This window comes from Chelonia mydas, chromosome 1 (assembly GCF_015237465.2).
Source record: "Chelonia mydas isolate rCheMyd1 chromosome 1, rCheMyd1.pri.v2, whole genome shotgun sequence".
Lineage (NCBI taxonomy): Eukaryota > Metazoa > Chordata > Testudines > Cheloniidae > Chelonia > Chelonia mydas.
The window spans coordinates 124,022,996-124,039,633 of NC_057849.1; the positions used below are offsets into that span (position 1 = coordinate 124,022,996).

General features: G+C 46.6%; 1 protein-coding gene across 2 annotated transcripts in view; it reads right to left on the reverse strand.

The window, feature by feature from the left end:
- Nucleotides 1-2,211: 2,211 nt before the first annotated feature.
- The window catches only part of LOC102942756 (arylsulfatase D), a 36,666-nt gene continuing 22,239 nt past the window's right edge, over nt 2,212-16,638 (reverse strand). For both annotated transcript variants that reach the window (XM_007063237.4, XM_043537764.1), the window contains 3 exons: nt 6,484-6,646; nt 3,082-3,203; nt 2,212-2,583 (listed from right to left, as the gene is read on the reverse strand). In XM_007063237.4, coding sequence (XP_007063299.3) covers nt 2,213-2,583; nt 3,082-3,203; nt 6,484-6,646 — 656 coding nt within the window. In that variant the 3' untranslated portion in view covers nt 2,212. The remainder of the gene's footprint in view (nt 2,584-3,081; nt 3,204-6,483; nt 6,647-16,638) is intronic.

The following is a 16,638-nucleotide window of genomic DNA, read 5'->3' on the forward strand; positions in this document are numbered from 1 at the left end:
GTTTAGCTTTTTCATTCTGCGGGCCATGGTGAGAGAGACAGATCCTTTCTCTGCTCTCTCCCACAACTGCCACTCAAGTTCCAACCCTGGGGTGGTTTGTTCTTAAAAGGGACAGATTTTCAAAAGCACAGCTCCCATTGTTCTCAAAGACCAGCTGGGTGCTAAGCCCTTTGGAAAATCTGGCCAAAAGTGTTTCATCCTCTCTGACACCAGGAATGGCTGCACAGAACCTTACTGCAACGCACCCTAAATAAGAACTGTTTAAAGGAAATATGGGCAAAGTAGGATCTGACACAGCCCAGGTGATGAGTCACACTTGGCATGACCACTGATAATGAGGTGGGGTGAAGATCAGAATTCAGGAATGGTGAGATTGTACCTCTGCTTCTACTCAAAGTTTGGGTATGGGGACACATTCTCCGCTTAGATATATTTTTGGGAATCCCTAATAGGTTTAGAGGGCCAAAGTGGATATTAATACAAGATATCTCAGCAAGGTGCAGAAATCAGGCAATGCGGGAAGGGTCAAATGAAGAGCTTAGGTTTTAGAATTTTAAAAGGAATTTAGGCATGAATGGAATATTGACTCATAAGTGACTAAATCCCTTTCAAAAATAAGAGTTAGGCTCCTAAATCAGTTAGATGTTACAATGCTGAAGGCAGCAATAGCTAAATACTATCAAAAATCTTGGCCCTAATAAGTAGAAGCCAATCAAAAAAGAAGCCAGGAAAAAGCTGAGAAAGCAGCTCAGACAGGTTCCAAGCAGGCAAGAGAAAGTTTCCATCTAGTAATTTATAGGTTAGCGGAGTCTTAGAGTTGTTAATATTTTATATACATATTTTAAATATAGCCAAATCAAACATATCCAAGGGAAGGTAGAGGAGTCTGGGTGGTCTATGAGGAGAAGTGGGTAGGATCCACATAGTCACTCCCTTTGGCCCCATATAAATTAATCAGCAAAATAATGCAGCCTTAAGATATTATTTTTTCTGCACAGCCCCTGTCATGTCCAGGAAATAGCTTTGTTAGTATGGCTTCAATGGAGATGTGCTGCCAGGGATGGGAGTGGGGAAAGGTATGGGGGTCAGAGCTGGTCTAAATGATGTGGGGAGATTCACATTAGGGGATCCTCAAAGGGATTCTCTCCCTCTGAGCCCTCCCATGGGCTTTTCAGTAAGGGGGGGGGAGGAGCTGAGTCATTTTTATTGTTACTTGACAGCAGGAATCGGTTATCACTGGGGTGTGGTGGCAAGAATAACTTTCACAGCCCTCTACCACAGTACTAAGACTGGCTGTGCATATTATTATTTCAGCCTCCACTAGGGTTGGGTCTGATGCTGACTGTTCCTCACTCTGGCAGTGCCAGGTATGCCACCCCATTGCTCTGGCAGCTGCTGAAAAGGGAGCTTCCTTCCCTCTTGCGTCCTCCACCATGCTCTAAGGAATGCATTAGGGACTGGACTGACAGCCCCAGACCAGTTAGGGGAGATTGCCATCAGCCAGGAGAGGCCTGTCCTCTTTAAGAACCAAAGGCGAACCACTTCCCAAATGGTCTCCATGGGACAGCGAATCCCTCAACCAACCAGCTACTGGACAGCCAGAGGATATATCAGCCACCACCGCTGCTGCTAGAAGAGCTAGCTGCAAGATAGAAGGATCACCTAGAGGAGCCTCTACGGGGATCTAGTGGTGGACTAAGGGATTCTTCTTCCATGGGGTATCAAGGGAAATTATTTTGGGGGTGGGGAAGTATTTTACATAGGACGTGTCTTATATATGACAAACTGGGCTGAAACATTGCAGGCAGCCCTTTGCTAGAATGTTGGTAGTACATCCTTGCATAGAAATTCAGTATAAAAATGATGCTGAGCTAGTGAAGCTAGCTATAGCTATAGCTGTGGAGCTATATCCACAGATGTCAAGAGATTCAAAGTTATGGTTACTGCAGCATTTTTAATTTTGGCACACTGCAATGTATCTGAGCTATATCTTCAGCAGTGGATAGATACTCCTAAGACTTGCCATACTGGAACATATTAATTTCGTCCATCTAGACTGGTATCTTGTTTCATGAAATGGCCTTCATTAAGCCCTATTTCATATAGCTAGCCAACTGTGTAATCCTAAATCAACAAAAAGAGAGTCCATTTGCTCAAAAAAAAGCACTTGATTTTAAAGCTTTTCATACAGTTAACCTTCAATATATTTTCTTTACAGAGCAGGGTGTGCACTGTCACCTTCTTTATCACACCAGCAAAACGGGAATGTCCCACAGCACGGCTGCAGCCAGGGCTTCCACATAATGTTGTGCAAAGAGAGCTGTTGTGGGACTGGAGTCAGTGTCTGGCGATGCTCCTGAACAGCTCTTTCTATTCTGCTTATTACTGTGTCAAACAGGGGCTCAGTGGCAGGAGACAGAGGTTTGGCCTCGGAAGGGTCTCTGGAGAGATCAAAGAGTAAAGGAGGGTCATGATGGGTTACACCTTCCCCAAAACATGGGCAAATTCCTCTTCCGTAACACGCTCCAGCACCCTCTGGCTGGAATATTGGAGTCACATAATGAGCCTTCCACAGTGCCCCACCTGGTAGGAGAGAAACCAGATGTAAGATGATGCATATAGACATAAAATGGCATTAGAAGAGTGAAAGGTCTTTCAACACTGAACATATTTTCATCACTTAACAAGTAAAATTTTTAATTTGTAACACAAAGTGCCAAGCTTTGCCTTCATACTGCTTAATGGGGTATTCAGATTTTGGGTCCATCCAAACAGGATTAAGTCAATACTACCCGTCCCAGAGCAACTGAGCAGGGAGAACCTTAGTTCTGTACCCAATATTCTGGTCAGCATACTTGTGCCCGTAGTGTGTATATCAAAATATACATGCAGGACAGCAGCAAATTATTGCTGCTCTGTGGGTACCCGCACTGTTCCTAGGTGGCACAGCTACACACTGTCTCCCATCCCAGGCTTGTTGCGAAGCTACGATCTAGCCTATATTAAAATTGAATTATACAATACATATGCTTTCCTAGAGATTGAAGCCATCATTGTTTTTGGAAGAACCTTTATACTCACTGTCCTTTTGATGCCACCGTACTGCATGTAAATACATGCCACAGTAGTGAAACAGGAACTCGTGCGCTGAGTGCTGAATGGACCCCTGCAGTAAAGGCATCAGGTTCTGGCCATCGATCACCCTAATGTTGATGGAGAGAATGGTAGTCACCAAACTGCAGTGAGTTGCAGGATAACAAGTTCTGTACTCAACTGTCATTGCATATGAAAACACTTGCAATTGAAAACACAATTGAAAACTTACATTTGGAACAAGGAACATTTATGAGTGAGGGGTGAATCTCAAACATGTAAAAGATTTATATGAACTATATGCAGCTTAGGCAGAGGTGAAAGTAAGCTGGTCCGGTCTGGTACGGAGTACCGGTAAAAAAAGATGCAGTAGTGTACCGGCAAATAAGTGGAGTATTCAGTACTGGCTTACTTTCACCTCTTTTGGCTGCAGAGCAAAAAGTTCAAACTCAAAGCTAATAAAAGCTTGGAAAGGGAAAACTCACTGTCACATTTGTTTGTTGTTCTCCCCCCCTCCTCCTCCAGCCAGGATGCAGACGCGGCTAGGCTCCCCATTCCCCCAACCCTCCCACTCAGCAGGGGCTGCAGGGGCTCCCCTCTAGCTTATAGCAGGTAGCAGAGGGACTGGCTGAGGGAGAAGCCTCCCCAGGATGCCTGCTGTCTGCATAGGAACAATTTAAACTTAGCTGTTCACTCCGCGGTCTGAACCGCGGGATTCGGGGCTATTTCTGGCTTTCTTGTTAATTTCACTCAGGGTTGTTGCTGGGACCAGGGGAGGGGGGGTTGTGTGAGACCAAGGCAGGGGCAGAATACAATAGCCATCTGGCCGCACAGCTTAAATCCAGAGCTAATAAAAGCCAGTGGAAGGGGGAAAACTCACTGTCACATTCGTTTCTCTCCTCCCTCCTCCTCCAGCCAGGCTGCTGACAGGGCTAGGCTCAGTGCTTCCCCGAACCCCGCACTCAGCAGGGGCTGCAGGGGCTCCCCTCTAGCTTGTAGCAGGGAGTAGGGGGACTGGCTGAGGAAGAAGCCTCCCCAGGATGCCTGCTGTCTGCATAGGAACAGTTTAAACTTGGTTTAAACCTCCTTGGTTCAGACTGGGATTCGGGGCTCTTTCTGGCATCCTTTTTAATTTCATTCACAGTTGTTTGGGGGGGGGCGGGGGGTGGAAGGTGAGACCAAAGCAGGGGCAGAATACAATAGCCATTTGGCTGCACAGCTTAAATCCAGAGCTAATAAAAGCCAGTGGAAGGGGAAAACTCACTGTCACATTGGTTTCTCTCCTCCTCCAGCCAGGCTGTCTGATGCGGCTAGCCTCCCCGTTCCCCCGACCTCCCCCCCACCTCAGCAGGGGCTGCAGTGGCTCCCCTCTAGCTTGTAGCAGGGAGCAGGGGGACTGGCTGAGGGAGAAGCCTCCCCAGGATGCCTGCTGTCTGCATAGGAACAGTTTAAATTTAACTGTTCACACCGTGGTGTGAAAACTGGATATTCAGGGAAATTATTGTGCCTCCTTTGAAAGAAACAGTAGTTTTCATTCCACCCTCTTTATATATTGAATTAAACACCTGAAATGTCCATAGGATGTAGGGGCTCAGATCTTTTTGTTTTGTGGGTGTCGGTGTCCTGCAGAGTGCGGAGGCTGAAATTCACAAAACTTTCTCTAAGTATCTAAATGTGCTTCTGCTGTTATAGCTATTTTTGTATAGGAAGGGGAAGGGGAATAAGGGATACTGGTATAAGGCACCTTAATAACAGTATCATTGCAATAATTTCCCTGAATATCCAGTTTTCCCCTCCAGACCCTTTGTGGTTTTGTCTATGGGGCTATTTGCTTTCCCTGTGAATCTTTAGTTGTTTTACCAAAATTGCTTTGCCTAAAATAAACCCCGATCATCAGAACACATCTTCCCACCATGTTCTCCATGTTTTTTTTTTTTTAAAGTAACATTTCAAAGAGGATCTGCAAGCAGTTTGGACATCACAACCATGATCCTCTGCTGGGGAGGGAATGGGATAGATTTGAACTTGGAAATGGTTCCTGATTTTGATTATATTTTTTGTGTATTATATTATTGAAGATCGCCTCCATCCAGGGGGCAGAAAAGAACTGCCCAGGCTTTGGTACCCCTCTCCCTCAAGAACCATGAGTGAAATTAACAAGGAAGCCAGAAATAGCCCCTAATTCCGCAGGTTTCAGAGTAACAGCCATGTTCGTCTGTATTCGCAAAAAGAAAAGGAGGACTTGTGGCACCTTAGAGACTAACCAATTTATTTGAGCATAAGCTTTCGTGAGCTACAGCTCACTTCATCGGATGCATACTGTGGAAAATACAGAAGATGTTCTTATACATACAAACCATGAAAAAATGGGTGTTTACCACTACAAAAGGTTTTCTCTCCCCCTCACCCCACTCTCCTGCTGGTAATAGCTTATCTAAAGCGATCACTCTCCTTACAATGTGTATGATAATCAAGGTGGGCCATTTCCAGCACAAATCCTAATTCCGCAGTTCAGACCAGGAGTGAACAGCGGAACGGGCAGCCTAGCCAGAGGACGAGACAGGAGAGAAACCAATGTGATAGTGAGTTTCCCCCTTCCACTGGCTTTTATTAGCTCTGGATTTAAGCTGTGCAGCCAAATGGCTATTGTATTCTGCCCCTGCCTTGGTCTCACCTTCCACCCCCCAGCCCCCTAACTGTGAATGAAATTAACAAGGAGGCCAGAAATAGCCCTGAATCCCAGTCTGAACCAGGGAGGGAGCGGCAAGTTTAAACTGTTTCTACGCAGGCAGCAGGCATCCTGGGGAGTCTTCTCCCTCAGCCAGTCCCCCTGCTCCCTGCTACAAGATAGAGGGGAGCTGCTGCAGCCCCTGCTGAGGGCGGGGGTCGGGGGAATGTGGAGCCAAGCCGTGTGGGCAGCCTGGCTGGAGGAGGAGGAGGGAGGACAAGGAGAAAAATGTGACAGTGAGTTTTCAGGCTTATTCCAATAGTAAAGTTTTATTCCAGACAGTACTGGTAGTAGTAATAGTAGCTTTATTTTCTATAGCTAAGTCACGCAATGGGAGGGATCCATGAAGTATGTAGGAGAGGTGGGTTGCTTGTGTTTGGACTGTAGGGGTAAGAAATGTAACTTACTTCCACCCCTGGCCATGCCCCTTCTGCCTGAGGCCCCGCCCCTTCCAGGGGTTGGGGGAGAGGGGGAGAGAGAGAGACGGACCTGTACCGGTAAGAGCTGTATTTTGCTTTCACCCCTGAGCTTAGGGATCTGAAAAAGTAGGCTGAAAATGGCATGATAAACATCCAATATCGAGATCTAATGTTAGGATCATTTTCAAATAAGATTCCATATTGGAAATTTAAAGTAATGAATATGTTTTACAATTTCTGTACCTGTCCTGGGGCACTATCCCTCCTGCCAGATAAGTCACCGTAGGGTAAATGTCCATAAGACTTGTAGGTTCATCGATAACTGTGTCTGCAGGTAACACTCCCGGCCATCTAAATATCCCTGGCACACGGATCCCTCCTTCCCAGCCTCCCATGCCTTTTCCACCTATTGTTAAACAACAAGGCAATAGAAGATATTTTAGAAACATGAAGTATTGCTTACTTAACCTGCCTAATGTTACAGGTTTATCCTTGATTATGCCCCTCAAACTTTTTTCAGTTTTAGCATGAGCCCATCCTCCTCAGGAACAAATTTAGTTGTTTCAGTCCATTAAAATGGATTTTCTTCGGCTGCCCCCTCAGTAGCTTACCTATCTATTGATTCCCCTTTGTTTTACAGATAAGAAAATTGCCACACTGGACCATAGCATGGATCACATTTTACTATGTAGATAGTCACATTGATGCCTCCCTCCCCATTCACAATTCAATGGATCGCCTTCCATTCACAATCATGTAATATCCCGTGAGAACTATAGCAACTGTTTAATATTGTAAGAATATTTAATGGGTCTTAGCAGTTTTTAATGCAATTTAGCATGTGACCAGCCAGCTCTCCATGGAGCACCAGTTTGAGGACCTCTGAATTAAAGCGTTCCATCCCGTCACTTAGTTACGTATGTACGAGTGTATCTCCTGGAATTTTTTTTTGAACATTTTAATAACATAAGAAAATAGATGCAGCTTTATCAATTCCTTTCGGAAAATATTGAAATCCTCTTACACCCCTACATTTTGAGCAGTCTAGCTTTGATTAATTACTTGAACAGTGGAGTGATCAGCCAGTGAGGTACCAAGACCAGGCTGGTGCAGAGGGCAGTTGAGAGGTGGGAGCCGCGGTTCCAGCAGCAGCAAGTGAAACTGAGGACCCAGAAGCAGAAAGTGAGTGGAGAAGCCTAAGAGGTGCTGCTGGAGGAGAAGTCCCTCCCCTCCCCTCCCTTTGTGCTGGGTGATTCAACTGCGTTAGCCAATACATATATGCTAGGCACAGTATACACCACATTAATAGATATTATGTGCATGGTATTAATGTAACTCACAGGGGTGTTGGGAAGTTATCAGGGCCGGTGCAAGGAGGTTTCATGCCCTAGGCGAAACTTCCACCTTGTGCCACCCCCCCCCCCCAGCCCTGTGGTAGCTCCCCGCCACCCCCTCCACCCTGAGGCATCCCCCCTGGCGGCAGCTCCCCGCCGCCCCTCCCTCCCCTTGGCCTGGGCAGCCCCCCCTGTGGCAGCTCCCTGCCCCCCCTCCCTCCCCCACTCAACCTGGGGAGCCCCCCCGCGGCAGCTCCCCGCCGCCCCCTCCCCCCTCCTCCTCGGCCCGGGCAGCCCCCCCGCCGCCCCCCTCTCCTCCTCCTCGGCCCGGGGAGTCCCCCCTGCGGCAGCTCCCCACCCCAGCTCACCTCTGCTCCGCCTCCTCCCCGAGCATGCCACCACTTCTCCTGCCTCCCAGGCTTGCGTGCCAATCAACTGTTTGGCGCACAAGCCTGGGAGGGAGAGAAGCAGAGCGGGGCGGTGCTCAGGGGAAGAGGCGGAGCAGAGGCGAGCTGGGGCGGGGAGCGGTTTCCCCGTGCAACCCCCCCTTCTCCCCATTACTTGCTGCAGGTGGCCCTCCCCGCGCCCCCCTGCCCCAGCTCACCTCCGCTCCACCGCCCCCCCAACCACTTGGCGCCCTAGGCGACCGCCTAGTTCGCCTAGTGGTTGCACCGGCCCTGAAAGTTATGTTTCCTGACTGTATTATGCTCTTCTCACAATTCTGCCCACACACGCCACTCATCTCACAGCACTTTGCAAACCTGAAGTCAGCTTTGGCATTAGAAAATAGAAACTTGCCAAAGCAAAGATGCATGAATACTTTCTACCAAGTACAGTTAGAGAGTCCCATCAGCACTTGGAATGTAGTATTTAAATGAGATATGGGAAAGTATAGGGAGGTACCAAAGACAAAGCTAGCACAAACTGATGGGTTAAACTTAAACTTTAAGTGATGTATAAAGAGTTTTGCAACTTGTAAAGTCATACTATAAATAGTACTAGCCAAAATGCGTACCTTGAAGCACCCCTTTTGTGTCAGGTGAACATACTGTGAGGTAAGAATTGCTTCCTGGATGGATGGTATATATGTCTTTGTTTGGTATTGTACTGCTTTGTCTTTAGACAGGAAAGTCAGATACACCTTTTGGTCAATAACTAAAGGTGAAGAACCAACGGAATAAGCTGTTAACAGAGAATTGACTAGCCGGTCAGTGCACATAAGCCCCCCCAAGAGTCAACAAAGTGAAGCCAGTAAGAGGACACGCAGGGGCTTGGAACTCCATTGCTGTGGTCCCGGAGGCAGAGGTGGTCCAAACATCAGCTGCAACTGACCTTTGTATGTGGGAGGTCCCTGCCTCCAGGCAGTGGTGAACTGCCAAAATCTTAACAACCGGTTCCCTCCTCACCCCACGAGGGGGTTGTGGCCTGCCCCACCCCCCCTGGACCCCTGTCCCATCCACCCCCCTCCCCTGTCCCTCACTGCCCCCAGAACTGGGCAGGAGGGTCTTGTGGGCCACTGTAGTGGATGCCCACCCCACCCCACCCCTAAGAGCTAGAGGGACCTGCCGGGGGGCGAGGTGGGGAGTCCCGGCGGTGCTTACCTGGGGCGGCTCCCAGGAAGCATCCGGCAGGTCCCTCTGGCTCCTAGGGGTGGGAGAGCGTAGCTGGGGGGGAGTAGGAGGAGCGGCCGCTCCCCGCACTTATCACATCAAAAGTGGCGCCTTAGGCACCGACTCCGTGGGTGCTCCGGGGCTGGAGCACCCACGGGGAAAATTTGGTGGGGGCAGAGCCCCCACCAGCAGCTCCCCGCCCCGTGCCCGTCCCCAGCTCCACCCCGCTCCACCTCCCCCCCTGAACCCGCCGCCCCGCTCTGCTTCTCCACGCCCCCGGTTTCCTGCGAATCAGCTGTTCGCACGGGAAGCCTGGGAGGGCTGAGAAGCAAGCAGCGGCTTCGCGCTCAGACCCAGGGAGGCAGAGCGGAGGCGAGCTGGGGCGGGGAGCGGTTCCCCTGCGTGCCCCCCGGGTTATCTGCTGCGGCGCGGACGGCCCTCCTCATGCCCCCCCCGCCCTAACTCGCCTCCCCTCTGCCTCCCTGGGCCTGAGTGCGAAGCCGCCACCTGCTTCTCAGCCCTCCCAGGCTTCCTGCGCGAACAGCTGATTCGTGGGAAAGGGGGGTGGGGGGAGTGGAGAAGCAGAGCGGTGTGGAGCGGAGGTGAGGTGAGCTGGGGCCAGGTGGGGAGCTGCCAGTGGGTGCTCTGCACCGACCAAATTTTCCCTGTGGGTGCTCCAGCCCCGAAGCACCCAGAGAGTCGGTACCTAAGGCGACACTTTTGGCCAGTTGTTAAATTTAGAAGCCAGGACTCTAAACTGGTTCTAAAAGGGCTTCTAAATTTAACAACTGGCTCCAGCCCACCACTGCCTCCAGGTACTGGAGAGATTCCCTACTGCTATTGATAACCTCTTGTGAAGGTTTGGGTGATCTCTTCCCCATCCATCCCTTTTGGTTTCTGGGATTCTGGTGAGGGGAGCCCTCCCCAGGGAGGGAGCTGCCAGCTTAACATAGGGAGCATGGAAAGAGCCACACAGTCCCAGAAGGAGGAGTCATATGGGAAGCAATTTTACAGATTTTATAACCGTCATACCCATGGCAAGGGAAAGCCTGCAGAGGCCCAGATATCGCCACAGAACCTTGAAATCTCCACAGAACCTTGTATGCCAGCTCCCACCCTTCTATATTTTGGAGAGCGGGTTAGGGAAGATAGAGGTCACTTTACCTGATAGACCCTTTGACTCACTAGTTTTATCATCAGGTACTCATCCTGAGGGTTGAATCTAATTTCCTAACTTTAATCAAGGACTAGGTAATGTCCCCAGTCAACGATTAGACAGTCTCCCCATGATAATGTGTCTCATAGACACGTAAACTTCCTTTTTATATCTACAAGAACACTTGCTCTCTCTGATCCTATGCTGGGAGATAATCCTGATTCTTCCCCTGGATGGTTAGCAAAGCCTGCTTTCTGCTGTGAGAGTTGTCTGTTCATTGGGAAGTTAGTAGATACCATAATAGAATCATAGAATTATAGGGCTGGACGAGACCTCGAGAGATCATCTATTCCATCTCCCTGTGCTGAAGAAGTAAACCTAGACCATGCCTGACAGGTGTTTATCCAGCCTGTTCTTAAAAACCTCCAGTGGGAATTCCACAACTTCCCTTGGAAGCCTATTTCAGAGCTTCACTACCCTTATAGTTAGAACATTTTTCCTAATATCTAACCTCAATCGCTCATGCTGCAGATTCTGCCCATACTTCTTGTCCCACCTTTAGTGGACATGGAGAACAATCGATCACTGTCCTCTCTGTAATAGCCCTTAATGTATTTTAACACGGTTATCAGATCCCCACCTCAGTCTTCTTTTCCGAGGACTAACCATGCCCAGGTTTTTTAACCTTTCCTGATAAAAAGTTTAGAAAACCCAGCCTATCGTTTTTGTTTCTCTCCTCTAGACTCTCTCCAGTTTGTCTACATCTTTCCCGTGGCCCCCAGAATTGGAAACAGTACTCCTGCTGCAGCCTCACAAGGTTTGAGTAGTGGGACAATTACTTCCTGTGTCTTATTTATCCATATGATACTCTTGTTAATGAGTAGAACGATTTTAGTCTTTTCTGCAACTACATCACAGTGTTGACTGACATTCAATTGGTGATCCACTATAATCCCCAGATCCTCTTCAGCAGTACTAACAACTAGCCAATTATCCCCCATTTTGTAGTTGTACATGTGATTTTTCCTTATTAAGTGACGTACTTTGTATTTGTCTTTACTGATTTTCATCTTGTTGATTTCAGACCAGTTCTCCAATTTGTCAAGGTTGTTTTGAATTCTAATCCTTTCCTCCAAAGTGCTTGTGACCCCTCCCAGACAGGTGTCATCCCCAGATTTTATAAGCATACTCTCCACTTCATTATCCAAATCACTAATGAAAATACTGACTAGTACTGGACCCAGGACAGACACTTGCGGAACCCCACTAGATACATCCCCCCTGTTTGATAGTGAACCATTGATAACTACTCTTTGAGTATCATCTTTCAACCAGTTTTGCACGCACCTTGTAGTAATTCAATTTAGACCACATTTCCCTAATTTGCTTATGAAAATGTCATGTGGGACTATCAAAAGCCTTATTAAAATCAAGACATATATCTATAGCTTTCCCCTATCCACTAAGCCATAACCCTGTCAAAGAAGAAATTTGTTTGGTTTGCCATGATTTGTTCTTTGTAAGCACCCTCTTATCCTGTGGGTGCTTACAAACTGACTGTTTAATAATTTGTTCCAGTATCTTTCCAGCTATTGACGTTACGCTGACTGGTCTATAATTCCCTGGGCTCTCTTTGTTCCCCTTTTAATATTTAAAGATATTTCAGAAATCAAAGAATCTTTCTTGGATCTCAAGGTTATGCAGGGGATTTATGGCAGGTTTGGCATGAGTCCAGAAATTCTAAAGGAAGCATTTTCCCTGAGGGTCCCTCATTATTAGCTGTCAATTTGAGTAGAGCAGTGGTTCCCAAACTTGTTCCGCCGCTTGTGCAGGGAAAGCCCCTGGCGGGCCGGGCCGGTTTGTTTACCTGCTGCGTCCTCAGGTTCGGCCGATTGCGGCTCACAGTGGCCGCGGTTTGCTGCTCCAGGCCAATGGGAGCTGCTGGAAGCGGCACGGGCCAAGGGACGTATTGGCCGCCACTTCCCGCAGCTCCCATTGGCCTGGAGCAGCGAACCGTGGCCACTGGGAGCCGCGATTGGCCGAACCTGAGCACGCGGCAGGTAAACAAACTGGCCCGGCCAGCCAGGGGCTTTCCCCGCACAAACGGTGGAACAAGTTTGGGAACCACTGGAGTAGAGTGTTTAGCAGCAGCTCTGTTCTAGACCAGCTTGATGACCCTGGTGTGAGACCTGTGACCATCACAACAAGGCTGGAGGTGACAACTTCCAAATTATTCCTGCTATCCCTCCTGTACCGCTTAGGTTAGAAAGCAGTCTTTTGAGTTGCTTCATCTTTTCAACCCAGTGTAAATGAAAGTACCCCTGATTTAAGGGGGTAGAAAGTCTAAGTATTATTGGTCAGTGGTCCTGTTTATAAAAAAATTTGGGAAAAGATAGTCACAAGCCAATTTGCAGTACCATATATGCATATTACTGAAATGATCAGTGTTTTATTTTCTACCCAGAAGACATATTTTAAAAGGTAAAAAGGCTCTCCAACTGGGGTTCGCAAGAGAGAGTGAAGGTGGAGTTTAAAGACTAGTGCATGGCTAAGAAAGTCTGGAGTATGAGAGCTCTTCCTAGACAGAGACCGTTCAATAGAAAAAGTCAAAAGGGAAACAGTCTATGAATGTACGACCAGAAAGAATTTCTGTTCCTTTTAACAAAATAAGTGACCAGGTCATAGAAGAAAAACCTGTTGGACTATATTCTGTTAAAGGTGAAACCAAACAGCCAGGCCTTAAACCCTATTGCTTAAGACCTACAAACCATTCAGAAGGTTGAAGATCAAAATCCTGGGAGAAGTCGGCTTAAAATAGATTTTGACTGGAGGTTCTGAATGACAGATGGGACAATGATTTGAGGGTCATTTTACATTCATATCTGCTAAAAGGGGAAGTGTGATTGATTATATCTCAGTTCCAATTAGAAGTTGGTTTTGTTTCTCAGACCTTTTAGTGACAGCAATCATCAATCCTTGCAGATGAATTTCTGCTCTCTGACCACTTTCCCCCAGATGGATTTAGACAGATTGTGTCTCACTTCTGATTCTGAAGCTGTAAATTTGTTGTGAATTAAGTTGCATCCATAGTTAAGAATAAAATTGGAGAGAAACTTGAATGCAGTGAGCTGTTAGTTTTGAAAAAAACACCTTTTGAATATTAATGATCCAGCACAGGATCATAGTACTTATTGAGAAATACATATAATATTTATTGTTAAAAAATACAGGTTACCTGACTCCTAAAAAGACTATTTTCATATAAGAATCTAGTATGAGTCAGCTTACTTTGGTCATAAGAAACAGCTTCAGATAATGTGTGTCAGAAATCATGGTTCTCCTGATTCTATTGAGAAATTAGTTATCCTCAGAAGGAAATATAACAAATAGCTGAATAAAAGTTGGAGCATCAAAAGGCCCTTTGGAAGCAATTTGAACTTGATGCCACAGAGAAAAAAAATCATCTTTATTTTGGAAGCTGGTAGCAATGGGCTATGACAAGATTAAAGTTAATATTGAAGCCTTTATCCCCAAACCTTTGCTCCTTTCCAGAATGGCTTCCAGTCTCCAGATAAGTTACAATTTTGATAAACCAACAATGTCCTAACAAAGCTCCTAGGGAGGATGTTATTGCAACAGAATTTCATAAGGACAGTATAAATTTGTGGGCCCTTGATCCCTGTGTTAGTAAATTATTTACTAATATAAATAATACAGGAATTTCTCCCCTCCCTGTTGGTCCACCAGTTATATTGTTCTTCTTTACAAAAAAGGTGACATCAATGAGTCTGTGAATTACCAACCAACTTGCCTTTCACGTGTGATTTTTAAACTACACTAGAGCTCTCCTGTGGATATTAAAGGTTTAGGTAGAAAGTTGTAATTTATTTGCCGAGAAACAAGCTGGTTTCAGGAATGGCTGCTCTATCATTGAAAACTATTTTACCCTGCCATTGCTAGTGGCGTCTCCTGATGGCCATCCTGGGGATTAGGTTTGGCCAGACATTGTGCCCTCCCCGGCAGTGTCTCTCCCATGATCCTCTCAGCGTGTAGACCCCTCTTATTCCAGGAACCGCAGTTTCCTTTTCATGACTCAACCCTCCAGCCAAGTCACCATATGTGTTCCCCCCGTCCAGGCCTGGAAAGTCTCTCTTCACAAACAGACTCAGGCAGTGCCCCACTGGTGCCACTTCATCAGCAGCTGGTAGGGGGACCTGGACCTTCCCTCTATTCCAAGTCCCTGCTCAGGGGCCCTCTTGCTGGCAGGCAAGGTTTGACCTACCCCATACCTTGCTGCTTTTCCCCTGAACTTTGCTTACCTCTTTTGGCTCTCCCCCTTTTCTGGGCTTACCAAGCTCCACTCTCTCCTCCTGAGGAGTAACTGTAGGCTTCTTGCCTCCAGCCCCAGACACACTTCCCTTCTCCCAGGGAGTGACTGGAGACTCCTTCCTTCCAGCCCCTTCTGTTGCTAGCTTCCTGGCTTATATAGTCCCTGGCTCTTTCTGCCCAGTTTAGCCTCTTCTAATTAAATCATTGCTCCCTGTTTCCTCTTCCAGGTGAAGCCTGGGCAGTTAATAGGCCAATTTATCCATCTTAATCCCTTCAGGCCTGGTGTGGGATGAACACCCCATCATGTACCCCTATTCATTTAATTCATAAATATTGCTCCCCCCCAAAGGGGGGGAATTTTTTGTGGTCCTTATTGACCTGAAATTGGCTTTTGATTCCATTGATAGAAGTCATCTCTGGGAGAAACTTGTGAGGGCTGTCATAGCTCTTAGGCTACTCTCTCTTCTGAGAGCCCGTACTAGCCAAATGGTGGCCAAAGGTAGGATAGGGCAACGAGGTGAGTTAACTGACCCTATCTCCCTCATAAAGGGAGTCCACCAGATTTGTTTATTGGCCCCTTTCCTATTTCATGTTGTTTATTGGCCCCTTTCCTATTTACACTAATGAAGTTCTGGTGACTTTAGAAGGGGTGTAGTGTTTCCCTTCCTGAAGTTTGCACCAATTTACATTGGCCTTTCTTTATGCAGATGCCATGGTTTTGCTGCCTCAAATACTTCTGGGCTTAATGTGTATGTTAAAGGATTTTAGCTCTTTTTGCCAGCCGGAGTACCTGACCATAAACTACCAGAAAATTAAAGTAATTTCCTTTGGCCACAGACCAAAGCTTCTTAAATGGATGATTGAGGGCTATTATATTGAACAGGAACATTGAAACCCTTCTGGGTATTTGTTTGACCTATAATGGCTAATGGGATAAATCTATAGAAGAGGTAAAGAAGAAAGCCTTAAGTTCTATGCCACTGGTGCTTTATTTTACATGGGTGCACGGGGGTAATTTAATCATTCTGGCTTTTAGAGTTTTCAGGGATAAAGTCCATGTCCAAATATTATATGGTGTTGACATTTGGAGCTGGAAAACGCTTAACATGTTAGAGGTGGTGCAAAAAAAGTTTTAAGGAGAGTGCCCCGCTTCCCAAATTACCCACCATCTGCTTTACATAGGGCAGATGTAGGAGATTGTACAATTTCAACTAAGGCTCAGTGCTTTTGCATTAATATTGGCTATGTGTTCAGCATATGGATCTACAGAGCCCTGGAAGGCTATGTCTGGAGGAACAGCTTAACAAGACACATACCCTAAAATTCCCCTGGCTTTTGCCAGTCCATTGTTCTCTCCATTCCTTGGGCGTCTCAGAACTTGACCTGGCAGGGATGTGAAATCTTTACTCAAGTTTAGAGCAGGAAATATTTGCAGACAACAGGATGTCAGTTGTCCACCCAACAGATATGTCCCATTGGCTTTCTCATTTAAAAATATTCATAGTTACAAGAAATATTTGGATATTTTGAATAATAAGTTAAGGAGAGCCTTTACAGCTCTCTGTTCTCAAACCATGCAAGCAGCCTATTTGGAAGGGAGATACACTGACATTGAGAGACACAGTTGTCTTTGCCAAGCAGGTCTGGCCAGGTCAAAGATTTACTGTGCTGTCTACTTTCTTGTCACCTGGAAATGAATGGTTAGCCCCATTCCTTGCTCAGATGCTTTTTACCACACTACATCAGATACCGGATTACTTTTTATGGGGAGAAAATGTCTAGATTATATGGGCTGTTGCCATATTTGCCTGGTCAGAGGAAAAAGAAAGTAGATGAGACCTAGATCTTTAATCTTTAGCACCTAGAACTTTAATCTTTGTTATGTTATTTCTGTATATTGTTTCAGGGGTATCTATATAATTTTAAAGATGTAACTGATTTTGTGAGAAGGGTTAATCTTGTGTTTTCA